At 43.2% G+C, this 13,185-nt stretch overlaps 1 protein-coding gene across 9 annotated transcripts in view; it reads left to right on the top strand.

The window, feature by feature from the left end:
- LOC126237342 (proline-rich protein 2-like) overlaps positions 1-12,927 on the top strand; it is a 126,438-nt gene extending 113,511 nt beyond the window's left edge. For 6 of the 9 annotated variants that reach the window (XM_049947387.1, XM_049947380.1, XM_049947390.1 and 3 more), the window contains one exon: positions 12,626-12,927. In XM_049947387.1, the coding sequence (XP_049803344.1) occupies positions 12,626-12,792 (167 nt within the window). In that variant the 3' untranslated portion in view covers positions 12,793-12,927. Of the gene's footprint in view, positions 1-12,523 lie in introns of all 9 variants that reach the window. The other 3 variants (XM_049947389.1, XM_049947384.1, XM_049947388.1) reach the window with 3 other exon arrangements.
- Positions 12,928-13,185: the final 258 nt, after the last annotated feature.

The raw sequence follows: 13,185 nt of genomic DNA, 5'->3' as shown, positions 1-13,185 counted from the left end.
CTAGTTAGTAATAAGCTACAATAATACAACCAAATCTTGTGTATCAGATGTTTCGCACAAAATCCGTCCACACACTGAGAAGTCCGCAGCTTTTATGAGGTCCAAGAAAAAAGAAACGAGATATCTCGGACTGTCAGGAAATAATTGACGTGGCACATCACTGAGAAAATGTTTTCGGACTTTGAATTAGGTCGTTACGTTTGGAAAAAAATTTAAAAAAAATACAACATTCATCTCAGCAGCAGTGAACGAGCATCTCATCCCAGACGTGATCTTTCGTTACGGAGGAAAAGAAAGGGTGAGACACTGGGAAAAGCTCTGTCGACGAAGCAAAAGTTTTGTCGCTGAGTCATAAGAATCAGATCTCAACTAAACATTTTCGTTGTTATAAAATCTCAGCAGACTAATCTGTAATTGACAGTTAAGTTCTGGCAATGGATTCTTCGAACAACGTTCAGAATATTTCTCTACCGTTCCACTCTTTAACGGCATGTGGTAAAAATAAACACACACATCTTTCTGTACGAACTCAGATTTCTGATATTCTATCGTGATGAACATTTCTTCCTATGTAGGGTGGCGATGATAAAATGGTTTCACACTTTGAGCATAAAACTGGTGATTGTAATTTCGTTATAAGATCTGACCGCAACGAAAACCACTTTTATTTCTCTACCGTTCCACTCTTTAACAGCATGTGGTAAAAATGAACACTCACATCTTTCTGCACGAGCTCAGACTTCTGTTATTCTATCATGATGAACATTTCTTCCTATGTAGGGTGGTGATGATAAAATGGTTTCACACTCTGAGCAGAAAACTGGTTATTGTAATTTCGTTATAAGATCTGACCGGAACGAAAAACACTTTTGTCTTAATGACCAGTAACCTCTTTTATCATATCCGTGACAGTGTGTCCCCTATTTTACGATAATACAGCGCAGCACAGCAATGCTCCATCAGAGGACGTACAAGCACAGGCCCTCTCTTTAGTAGACCTGTTGCAAGGATTCTGTCAATAATATGTAGTCTTTGGTTTGCCCAAATAAATGGCTCTGCTAATGCATAACGATAACGGATGCACTGTTATCCTCATACCCATGACACGCCTTATATACCTGAACTACTAGTGCTGCCACCCGCCATCTGTGCGTGGCTACTGAGTTGATGTCGATCATCGGTGATAACACAGATAACAGTGCATCGAAGAGCAAGTATATAAAGTGACAAATGTATTATACACGTTACTACAAAGTATACACTGTCTAATCAAAAGTATCTGGACATTTATCAGTGGACGTTAATATGCGGTGTCTTGCCTTCTTGACGTCTTGATCTCTACTTTCATTTAGGTATCTGAATTTCTGGAGACTAATGGCAGCCCGTTCTTCCTCAAGAGCCTCAAGCGGTGAAGATAGTGAAGCTGAACGCTGGGGTCTGGAGCAGGCTCGATGTTCTAACTCATCTCAAAGTTGTTCCATTGGGTTCAGATAGGAAGTTTTTGCACGCCAGTCCATTTCAGAAATAATGCTGTCTTTTAAGTAGATCCATCGTCTCCAAACAGAATCTCTACTGTACACAATAAACCATGATATAAAGTGTGTCCATATGATGCCACATTCAACCTTTTCCTAAGCGTAATACTGGTACCAGAAGTATAACCACTAAATATGCGACCATACTGTAACACCATCTCCTCTGTGCTTCACTGTTGACACATGATGGCAGGTAACTTCATCCAGCCTTCCGCCAAATACAAATCTTCCATCAGATTATCACAGAGTGCAGCATGTTTCATCGTTCCAGACCACTTGTTTCCGATCATCAAGTATCCAGCAGAATCGCTCTATATTGCACCTCCACTGTGTGGCGTATGAGTTGCTGATCGACCATTGCACCCTATCCTTTTCATTCCCTACTGGCAGTCACTGCACTTTCTGAACTACCGTTGGCGCTTTTGAACTCACGAGTGGATCCTTGCCTCGATTTCAGGCGCTTTTGCAATGGTCGGAGTTCTACCTCGTCTCAGTTTACCCGTGGCTGTTCCTTCGCTTTTACACTTCATCGAGTCAAAATTAGTCCATTTGTGCGCTTTATTAGGGTTTAAATGTTACTGAGGGATTCGTTACTCAGGTCACATCTGATGACTGGTCCAAATTTGAAGCGACTGAGCTCTCCCGACGGACCCATTCTACTGTTAGTGCTTTTCTATTATAGGTACAGGTCAACCTCTTGTGACATCTATTCGTCATTGCTTTTGATCAGATACTAAATCTCGCCTGTGGTTAGGTGGAATATATATCCGTGAGAAATCAGGAAACAGTTATCTGTAGCGGACATATCCAGAAACGTTCTCTCCCCATAAATTCTTCTGAGAAAGATGTTTATTCTGTCCAGTCAAACATAGTAAGAGAGAAAATAAAAACTGAGTTTTAATTTCCTGTCGACGATGGGGTCACTACAAACATAGCTATGAGGAAGGGAATTAGACGAGTCCTATTGACAATCATTCTCACAGCATTTGATTTGAGAGTTTCAGGGATCCACTCATAACGAATCTTGACGGGCAGAGGGTCATTCGAACTTCGGTCCTCTTTAATACGAGTCTAGTGCCTGTATTATTGTCTTATCCCTTTCAAAGGCTACCTTGCATAAGAGCATCGATAGGTTATTTTCTCAAGATTGTGAATCCATCTATACAAATCACTCGCGTTTCCTGAAACTTAAAATGGTTCAAATGGCTCTGAGCACTATAGGACTTAACATCTGAGGACATCAGTCCACTAGAACTTAGAACTACTTAAACGTAACTAAACTAAGGACATCACATACATCCATGCCCAAGGCAGGATGCGAACCAGCGAGCGTAGCGATCGCGTAGTTCCAAACTGAAGCGCCTAGAACCGCTCGGCCAATGCGGCCGGCCCTAAAACTTTTAGGTATGCGACATATAACCACGATATCCGTTTATGTACGCCATCTAGATCTCTATTTATTATTAATTGTGACTAATTTAGATAGACTAACAATTCAGCTTCGGGTCTAAGTTGTGAAAGGGAAGAACGAGGTGGAACTAGACAAAAGTTACGGGAGTGTAACACTATAAGTAATGCTACCTACAGGGTGTTTCACAAGTCATCTTACATGCTTAAAGAGCGTGTAGAGGGGTCTTAGGAAAAAAAAAAATGTGTGTGAAATCTTATGGGACTTAACTGCTAAATTCATCAGTCCCTAAGCTTACACACTACTTAACCTAAATTATCCTAAGGACAAACACACACACCCATGACCGAGGGAGGACTCGAACCTCCGCCGGGACCAGCCGCACAGTCCATGACTGCAGCGCCTTAGACCGCTCGGCTAATCCCGCGCGGCAAGGGACTTAGGAGATACCGTTTTACGTAGGAACCTATGTCGAGAAACGGTTCATGTCCATGTTAGAAGGGAAATAAGAGGTACTCAATCGCACGTCATCAGACTGCTTTCATGTGGCCCCATCACGAATTTCTCTCATCTACCAACCTCTCCATCTCGGACTAGCCACTGATGACCTCGATGTTGAGCGCCCATAAGCCCCCCCCCCCCTCCCTCGGACTAGCACTTGCAACCCACGTCCACAGTTATTTTCTAGGTGTATGCCAATTCTCTGTCTTCCTCTACAGTTTTTCCCCTCTACAGCTCCCTCTAGTACTATGGAAGTCATTCCCTAATGTCTTGACGCATGCTTTACCATCCTGTCGCTCCTTCTTGTCAGTGATTTCCATATAGTCCTTTTATCTCCGATTCTGTCCCTTCTTCTTGTCATTGTTTCTTTCCACTTTTGTTGAGAACATCCTCATTCCTTATCAGTGAATTTTCTACATTTTTCTATCGCACAGTATCTCAAACCCTTCGATCCTCTTTCGTTCTGTTTTTTCCACAGTCCATGTTTCACTAGCACACAATGCTTTGCTCCAAACGCACATTCCCAGAAATTTCCTCTTCAAATTAAGGTCTATGTTTGATACTAGTAAACTACTATTGGCCAGTAATGTCCTTCTTGCCAGTGCTTGTGTGCTTCTTATATCCTTATTGGTTCATACGTCATGAGTTGTTTTGTTGCATATGTAGCAGAATTCCTTAACTACGTCTGCTTCGTGTTCTCCATTTCTGATGCTAAGTTTCCGCCATTCCCTTTTCCCCATATTTTGTACTCCAATTAACACATTTTGTAATTCTTTTTCACCTTCACTGAAGACAGTAATGCAATAAGCGAATCTAATCATTGACATCCTTTCACAGAGAATTTTATATCCCACTCTTGAACCTTTCTTTTATTTCCGTCATGGCTTCTTCATTGTATGGAATGAAGAGTAGGGGCGAAGGACTACATCCCTGTCTTACACCCTATTTAATCCGAAAACATCTTTCTAGCTCTTCCAGTCCTATTGTTCCCTCGTAGTTTTTGTACATACTGTATGTTACCCGTCTTCCCCTATACACTATTTGATCAAAAGTATCCGGACACCTAGCTGAAAACGACTTACAAGTTCATCACGCCCTACATCGGTAATGCTGGAACTCAGTATATTGTTGGCCCACAATTAGTCTTGATGACAGGTTCCACTCTCCCAAGCATACTTTCAGTCAGGTGCTCGAAGGCTTCTTGGGGAATGGCAGCCCATTCTTCACGGAGTGCTGCACGAAGGAGAGGTATCGATGTCGGACGGTGAGGCCTGGCACGAAGTCGGCGATGGAAAACATCCCAAAAGTGTTCTATAGCATTCAGCTCAGGATTCTGTGAAGGCCAGTCAATTACAGGAATGTTATTGTCGTGTAATCACTCCGCCACAGGCCGTGCGTTGTGAACAGGTGCTCAGAGCCATTTGATTTTTTAATCAGAAATCGTAGCCTTCTCTCCAATTCACTTCACTAAACACCACTGAATCTAGAATGAGCATTAGCATTTCCCTTTTAAGATTTTCTAGCTTCCCTACCACGTTGAGACTTCTTAAATTCGACAACCCGACTCTTAGAACGTCAACCTCTGATTAGTCATTCAGTCTTTTTCTCATGGTCACCTCCCCTAGGCAGTCTTCTCCCAGAGATCGGAAAGGGGGACTGTTGCGAAATCTTTTGCCTACTCAGAGACCATCATGACACTTGTTCAGTTACAGGTCTCATGTACTGTGGATACACATTATGTGTCTTTAATTTAGCGGTTTACACTGCCTTCTACATCCTCATGTCGATGATTATACTTCCGCCTTTTACACTCAGTTTCCTACCCCATGTGGCGAGAGATTGCTCTGGATTTCTGTCCACTCGTCCGCCCACTTTGACAATGACGTTGAGAGAGCCAGGGCGACTTCTTATGCCAGATGTCTTCGGTTGTCATTGATGATGATTTTTATTTAAAATTTAAGCAGTGGCGAGCTTCGCACCTCGGACCCAGGACGTTTTGATTACTAGTCAAAAGCGCTACTCTTTCTTTTCTCTCAGTTTTTTTGTCACTGGTGGCAGCTGGTCCTACCTTTTTCCCTGATTATAAAGGAAGTTACGAAGATGAAGTAACTATGTGCTACCGCCACTTTGACCCTAAAAAGAACAAATGACATCTACGCTACTTCAGATTTGCCCCCCTAACCACGCATATTCCAATACCTCTACCTAAACATAACAAACATAGAAAGTAGAGGAGCGAGAGGATATCATATGTTTGTAAGAGAGAAGAAAGTGTTTTGTATTCTAGTGATCACGTTGCGTTTCAGTGCTTGTTTATGTTTGTAACACAGAAGAATTGTTCTTTCTTTGAGTAAACTCGCTGTGTGAACTATTGCACATAGTGAGTCTTCGCCTGCCAGTAAAACGTATAACTTTGGAACAAAGGTGTCATTTCAGGCGTAGGTCTGTCCAGAATGACAAGTGTGAAGGAAGTCAGAATTCGCTGGACCAGCTACTGCTGATGATCTCCACCCTGCAAAGCGGAGAGTCGACCAGATGGACTTGGACGAGACAAGAACGTTAGTTAACCGTTGACGGGGATATACCACACAGAGCGTGCAATAGGGTGAAGACAATGGACGTTCACAGCCCACCATATATGACGCCACCTATAAATTGGCTGCCTCTTTTCTATCACATTGGGGAGCAGTCTTAGATCAAGGGTTCACCTGCAACTTGTACCAGGAAAGGGGTAACATTCTCAGAATATGTGATGAGGGTGAATGTGGGTGGTATGATAAAAAGAGTGTGGGTATGACAAGCCAAGAGGAAAGCAGCAGTTAGGTTGTTAAACTCAGGAAGTATTGGTCGAAATTGTGGATAAAGTTGGGAAACAGAGGAGGCAAGTATCTATACCTATTGCAAAGCACCAGAGATCAATGACACAGAAGGCCAGGAAAACGGAAGGGAGTCACCAATGGAGCGGACAAAATGATAGTGACGATCTCGAAGGAAGGGCGAAAGAGAAGGATGAAAAGGTTCTATGGGCAGGAGTAGAAAACGCAATTTACAACGGACTTACCTGTGGTACCAAAAGAGCGAAACGATAGGAAAAGAAGAACATTTATCTTGCTCTAATGTGCGAAGAGAGCTTAGCTGCGCCATTTGCCTTGCACCAGGAAAGAAATTTGAAAGAGTCATAGTTTTGGAATACAGTTTAGTAATTATATACCGAGGAATCGCGATATTTTAAATCCAGTTCAGCATAAAAATATGCAGAGGAATCTCTCTTCTGAGGCTGAGGATATAAAGAATGAATCCGAACTAACGTCACAATTAATGTGTTAGTGACAGACCTAGCTTGAAATGGATAAACTTGGAGCAGAAATTGCGGCTTGTCCTTATCACAGGAACCACATCAGCATTCACGTTTATCGCAACCACGAAGGACATACACTATGTGGTCAAAAGTATCCGGACACCTGGCTGAAAATACTATCAAGTTCGTGGCGCCCTCCATCGGTAATGCTGGAACTCAATATGGTGTTGGTCCACCCTTGGTCTTGATGACAGCTTCCATTCTCGGAGGCATACATCCAATCAGGTGCAGGAAGGATTCTTGGGGAATGGCAACCCATTCCTCACGGAGTGCTGCACTGAGGAGTTGTATAGATGTCGGTCGGTGAGGCCTGGCACGAAGTCGGCGTTCCGAAAGATCCCAAATAAGTTCTGTAGGATTCAGGTCAGGACTCTGTGCAGGCTGGTCCAATATCAGGAATGTTACTGTCGTGTAAACACTCCGCCACAGGCTGTGCATTATAAACAGATTCTCTATCGGGTTGGAAGATGCAGTCGACATCCCAGAATTGCTCTTCAACAATGGGATCAATAAGGCGTTTAAAACATCAGTGTAGCCCTACTTTGTGATAGTGCCACGCAAAACAACAAGTGGTGCAATCCTCCTCCATGAAAAGCATGATCACACCATAATACCACCGCCTCCGAATTTTACTGTTGGCACTACACACACTGGCAGATGACGTTCACCGGTTTTCGCCATACCCACAGCCTACCATCGGATCGCCACATAGTGTACCGTGATTCGTCACTTCACACAACGTTGTCCCACTGTTCAATCGTCTAATGTTTACGCTCCTTACACCAAGCGATGCGTCGTTTGGCATTTACCGGCCTGATGTGTGGATTATGAGCACTCGCCTGACCTTGAAATCCAAGTTTTATCACCTCCCGCCTAACTGTCATAGTACTTGCAGTGGATCCTGATTTAGTTTGGAATTCCTTTGTGATAGTCTGAATAGATGTCTGTGTATTACACATTACGACCCTCTTCAACTGTCTTCGGTCACTGTCAGTCAACAGACGAGGTCGGCCTGTACACTTTGTGCTGCATGTGTCCCTTCACGTTTCCACATCACTATCACATCGGACAGTGGACCTAGTGATGTTTGGGAGTGTATAAATCTCGCTTACAGACGTATTACACAAGTGACACCCATTCACCTGACTACATTCGAAGTTCGTCTTCGTTCTTAATTCGTGAGTTCCGCTGAGCGTCCGATTCTGCTCCGCCACGTCTAAGGACTGCTGAGGTCGCTGATATGGAGTACCTGGCAGTAGGTGCAAGCACAATGCACGTAATATGAAAAACGTATGTTTTGGAGTGGTGTCCGGATACTTATGATCAGATAGTGTACCTCACCAGCATCTTTTCAGAATTTTGAACATCCTGTACCATTTTACAGTGTCGAATGCTTTTTTCAGTTCAACACGGCCTGTGAACGGTTATTAATTTTCTTTCAGTCTTGCTGCCATAGCAAATCGTGGGACTGGGGTCTCCCGTACGGTAGACCGTTCGATACTTTCGGAGTCCGTGAATTCCGCGGAGTACTCCTTTCTGCTCTCTCACGATGTCTAATGACTACTGAGGTCGATGATATGGAGTACGTGGCAGTAAGTGTCAGCAAAATGCGCCTGATATGGAAAACGTATGTTTTGGGGGTGTCCGGATACTTTTGGTCACGTAGTAAAACTCTATGTGGCTGGGCACACTCTCCTAAATGAGGACCCAGTCCTCAACAATTACGGAAACGATCTTGCTTTTTGAGTTTCAGGATGCCTACTCTACAAATAGCATTGATGATTTACTTCAAATATAAGATTCTACAAGGCAGCTACAGTATATTTGTCATTTAAATCGTTAATACCACGGTACAAGACCATGCACATACTTCGTGAATTCTTATATGTAAGATAACGTTGTACGAAACCCCCGCTAACGCATGAGCACTTCCTTTTTCAATGTGACAGATAATCTCCATATTAACACACTGGACTTGGTTTGAGCTTTGAAAATCAGCAGGTCGATGAAGGAGTGTGCGGCTTAAGACGAAGTCTCCCTTGTTCTGTCAAGACACAAAAATTTTAGTTACGAGTACTTTCGTCATGACTTGTTGGTTCATTATTTCTCTGAGGCAGACATCTAGGAACAAGCGGGTGTCGATTGAAAACTGAGTGACAATAAGATATTCAGTTCCTCGCAGCTGTGCTCTGTGACCTTGTGATACAACCAGATCCTGCACTGTCGCATTTGGACTGCAGTCTCTGCTCGGTCCCTTTGTTGAAGAGTCACGGAATCACGAGTACTCCACATCACGCAGTGGCGAGCCTTATAAAAGCTCTGCAGCCCATGTTCACCTCAGCACTTCCATCACCATGAGGGCGACAGTGGCAGCTCTTCTCCTTTGTCTTGTGGTGAGTATTAAGGACTGAGACTTTATCGAAATTTGTGCTCTACCTAAATTTACTGGTACTTACTTCTACATCCACTTGCAAACACTGTATGCTTGAAAATGTATCTGTAACATGGTATTCTGGAATCTAAGGGTGGAAGATTATGTACAACTTCGTCGGATCTGTAAGCGACTTAATATTAGTTCTTCACGTACAAATTACAAAAGTGTATGAGATTGTACCAAATTCATCAACTTCGTGTGAATCGTTATAAACTATACATGTATAATTTCGGTAAATAATTGGCATCTTTCTTATTACTGGACTAATATTTGACAGGGTGTCAGTTGCAGTCACTGTCTGACCATCCACATGTGATTGCTGGTGGATTTCCTAAGAATGACTTAGTACAAAGTACAGAATAATTAAGTTGGTGGTTTCTACGCTTAAGTTATTCTACATACCGCTCCTCTTCCCCACTTGATTAATGCGTACTGAACATTCATACACCCATGAGCAACTGTCAGTGAAATCCATCATTGACATGTTGTCAACTGGTGTGTCCCGTTGGTTTGAAAGTCGGATATGTCGTCAAAGCGTTAACACTTCACATGAATTTCTGCACTTTGTCATTCTCCGGTAACTTCGATTTCGTAACACCAAATCTCATCGCCCCTGATAATTTGTACGAAAAAAGAATTGTCCATGTGCTTCATTTCAAGCTAGTCACGGCATGTGCCCATATTCAAATGGTTCAAATGGCTCTGAGCACTATGGGACTCAACTGCTGTGGTTATCAGTCCCCTAGAACTTAGAACTACTTAAACCTCACTAACATAAGGACATCACACACATCCATGCCCGAGGCAGGATTCGAACCTGCGACCGTAGCAGTCGCACGGTTCCGGACTGCGCGCCTAGAATCGCGAGACCACCGCGGCCGGCATGTGCCCAGGTAACGTTGCTTTAGTTCAGTAGTCAAGACGAATGGGACAAACCTTGTGCACACTTTCCTTCTGTTCAGGACATTCACAAGAATGCCTTAAACACTTAGAGATGTTGCTCCATTGCGATTTCTGACACAACAGTGACTACACCGTACGGTCGCACGTCAACTATGTGCTTGACACCGCCTACTCACCTGTTTAAACTGACTCCTCGAATGTATATCTGTGTTTTTTAGTTGTTCGGGTTGCCACTGTAGTTACTGGGCTGATTCGCTTATACACCAGAACTAAAATCAGTCTCGGAATTTTCTGGACGGACGGTGAATGTAGAAAAATGCCATCAGATTTTCTTCCTCGTCTCGAGCTGTTACTCCATTTCTAATGCTTCTAATGATCTTACATCTGCTTATCTACATTTTTTATGAGTGATTACAGGATATTTGATATCATCTGTTTCAGCATACGTTTGTTGCCGTTTGTCATGTCAACAGAGAGGTTGAAATTTCTCTAGTACTGCTCATAAAGGGCGACCTAGTACAACATCAGTAATCCCTTTTTCAAGAGCTATTTTCAAGTGATATTACTGGGTCCATCCCTGTTCTTCACTCATGTTGTGGTAAAAATCAAAGTAGTACAATTCTAATGATACACAGTTAAATATGAGATTTCAACAAACATAGCGACTAATCACGAAGATAAGCATTGGATTCATCATGAATCAAAACCCTCAAATGTTGCTGTAGAGTAATAGAACAATTTAGCACATGTGACGCAAGAGTATTATTTAGTATACTAGAAGCTCGTTACTGGGAGTAGTTCACTTGGTTATTTATTCCACTCTGATGGTAGACAGAAAGGGAAATCAAATCTTATATACTGGCAGGGAAAACCGCAACACTAAAAAATAATTAATGTCGAGTAATGAAATTTCGGGAATAGATTTGCCGAGGTAACACATTTAAATCATTAAAATTGCAATATCACAGGTTAACGTAAATGCGAGATAAGGTATTGCCGATATCAAATGTTAGTACATCAATAACCGATGTAAATGTCTGATTGTTGAATGCATGCACGCAAACACGAATGAATTGTGTTGCAGAAATGCCGGATGTCAGTTTCTGGGATGGGGTTCCACGCCTGTTGCACTTGGTCGGTCAATACAAGGACGGTTAATGCTGTTTGTGGACGATGTCCCATACGTTCTCGACTAGAGACAAATCTGGCGATCGCGAAGGCCAAGGCACATGTGGACACTACAGCGTGGTGGGTTACAACAGCAGTATGTGGGCGAGCGTTATCCTTTTGGTAAAAGCTGTTTATGAATGGTACCACTGCAGGTCGAATCACCAAACTGATGTGCATACTTCCAGTCAGGGTGTGTGGGATGACCACGAGACTGTTGGTGCTGCCATACAGAGTGGCACTCCACACCAGACCATAATTCCAGTTGTAGGTCCCGTGTTTCTAGCACACCAATAGATAGGTTGCAGGCCCTCGGATGGCCAACTAACCAACACACAGCCATCACTGGCACCTAGGCGGAACCAGTTTTCATCAGAGATCACAGCAGACTTTTTCTCTGCCCCCTTACGAGCTCTCGCTTGACAACACTGACGTTGCAAATGGCGGTGGTTTAGGGTCAGTCGAGTGGACGCTACAGAGCGTCTGCCACAGACCCATCCTTGAATTAACCGATTTATAACAGTTCTTTCTATCATTGTGGTGCCAACTGCTGCTCAGATTGCTGCTGGAGATGCAGTACGATGTGCCTGAGCCCGACACCAAGCGCGATGGTCTTCCCCCTCGGTGGTACAACATGGCTTTTCGTAACCCAATCTTCTTGCTAATGTATAGTCTCGCGACAACGCTGCCAGGAATCATGTGCACTTGCCACATTCTTGCCAAGTCTTCCTGTAATGTCACGTAACGACCATTCATCTTTTCTAAGTGCTTTCATATAAGGTTGTTCAAACTCACTGACGTGTTTCTGGCGAAACACAAATAATGGCATGGTACAACCTCAAATTGACATGAATGCATACGTTTGTTTAAGATTCCTTGAAGTATTCATCAATAACGGTTGAACACGTTCATTCATTCAGTTTCTGTAATAAAACAGTAAAGCTGATTTCTAATATGTGTCAGTGTAAAAAGATGCATCTGATGATACACTCCTAATAGTGACAAGTCATAATTTCAGTGATTCATTGCCGTCGTTTCTAAACTACATTAGCAGAATCTTAATCTCCATTCAGAAGGTATACCACTTAATTTACATCTACGTATATGATGTAGTTTACAATATGACATTTTACTACAGGTATCAGCATGCCGCAGCCAAGAGACTCCACCTGGCCCTCCTGGACCAACTGAGGGTCCTCAACCAACTGGTCCACCAGGCCCACCAACCGGAGGTCCTGATCCAACTGGTCAACCAACCGGAGGTCCTGAACCAACTGGCCCACCAGGCCCACCAACTGGTGGTCCTGAACCAACTGGAGAGCCCCAGCCAACTGGAGGGCCCCAACCAACTGGTGGGCCCCAACCAACTGGTGGGCCTGAACCAACTGGAGGCCCCCAGCCAACTGGCGAACCTCAGCCTACTGGAGGACCTCAACCTACTGGACCACCAGGACCGCCTAGCCGTATTTGGCGTGGTGTTTTCTAGTGATGCAAGATTAGCGCACCTGGAAACATTAAAGGATTTCAACTCTTTCTAGTTGAAGTTAGCCGAATTAATTGATGGAAGTGTTCTTATGATACATAAAAATTAATTCTGATTAAATCAGCAATGAAAAAGCTCCATTAACATTTTATTTACTGTGTACTGTAAAATCAACCAGTTCTCCAAAAATATGATACCAATATGCAGAAATCATTACATGCCTCATCAAATTCTTCAGCATAGCAGTTCCAAAGGATGCTGTACATGGCCGAGGGAATCCGTATTACCGACTATGTGAGCTTGATGAATTGATTCGTTTCTGGCGAAAAACAAATAATGGCGTGGAACTACATCAAATTTGCATCAATGCATACCTTTCTTTATGATTCCTTGAAG

The sequence above is a fragment of the Schistocerca nitens genome, chromosome 2 (genome assembly GCF_023898315.1).
Source record: "Schistocerca nitens isolate TAMUIC-IGC-003100 chromosome 2, iqSchNite1.1, whole genome shotgun sequence".
In the NCBI taxonomy this organism is placed as follows: Eukaryota; Metazoa; Arthropoda; class Insecta; order Orthoptera; family Acrididae; genus Schistocerca; species Schistocerca nitens.
This window is presented reverse-complemented; position numbering and strand designations above follow the sequence as displayed.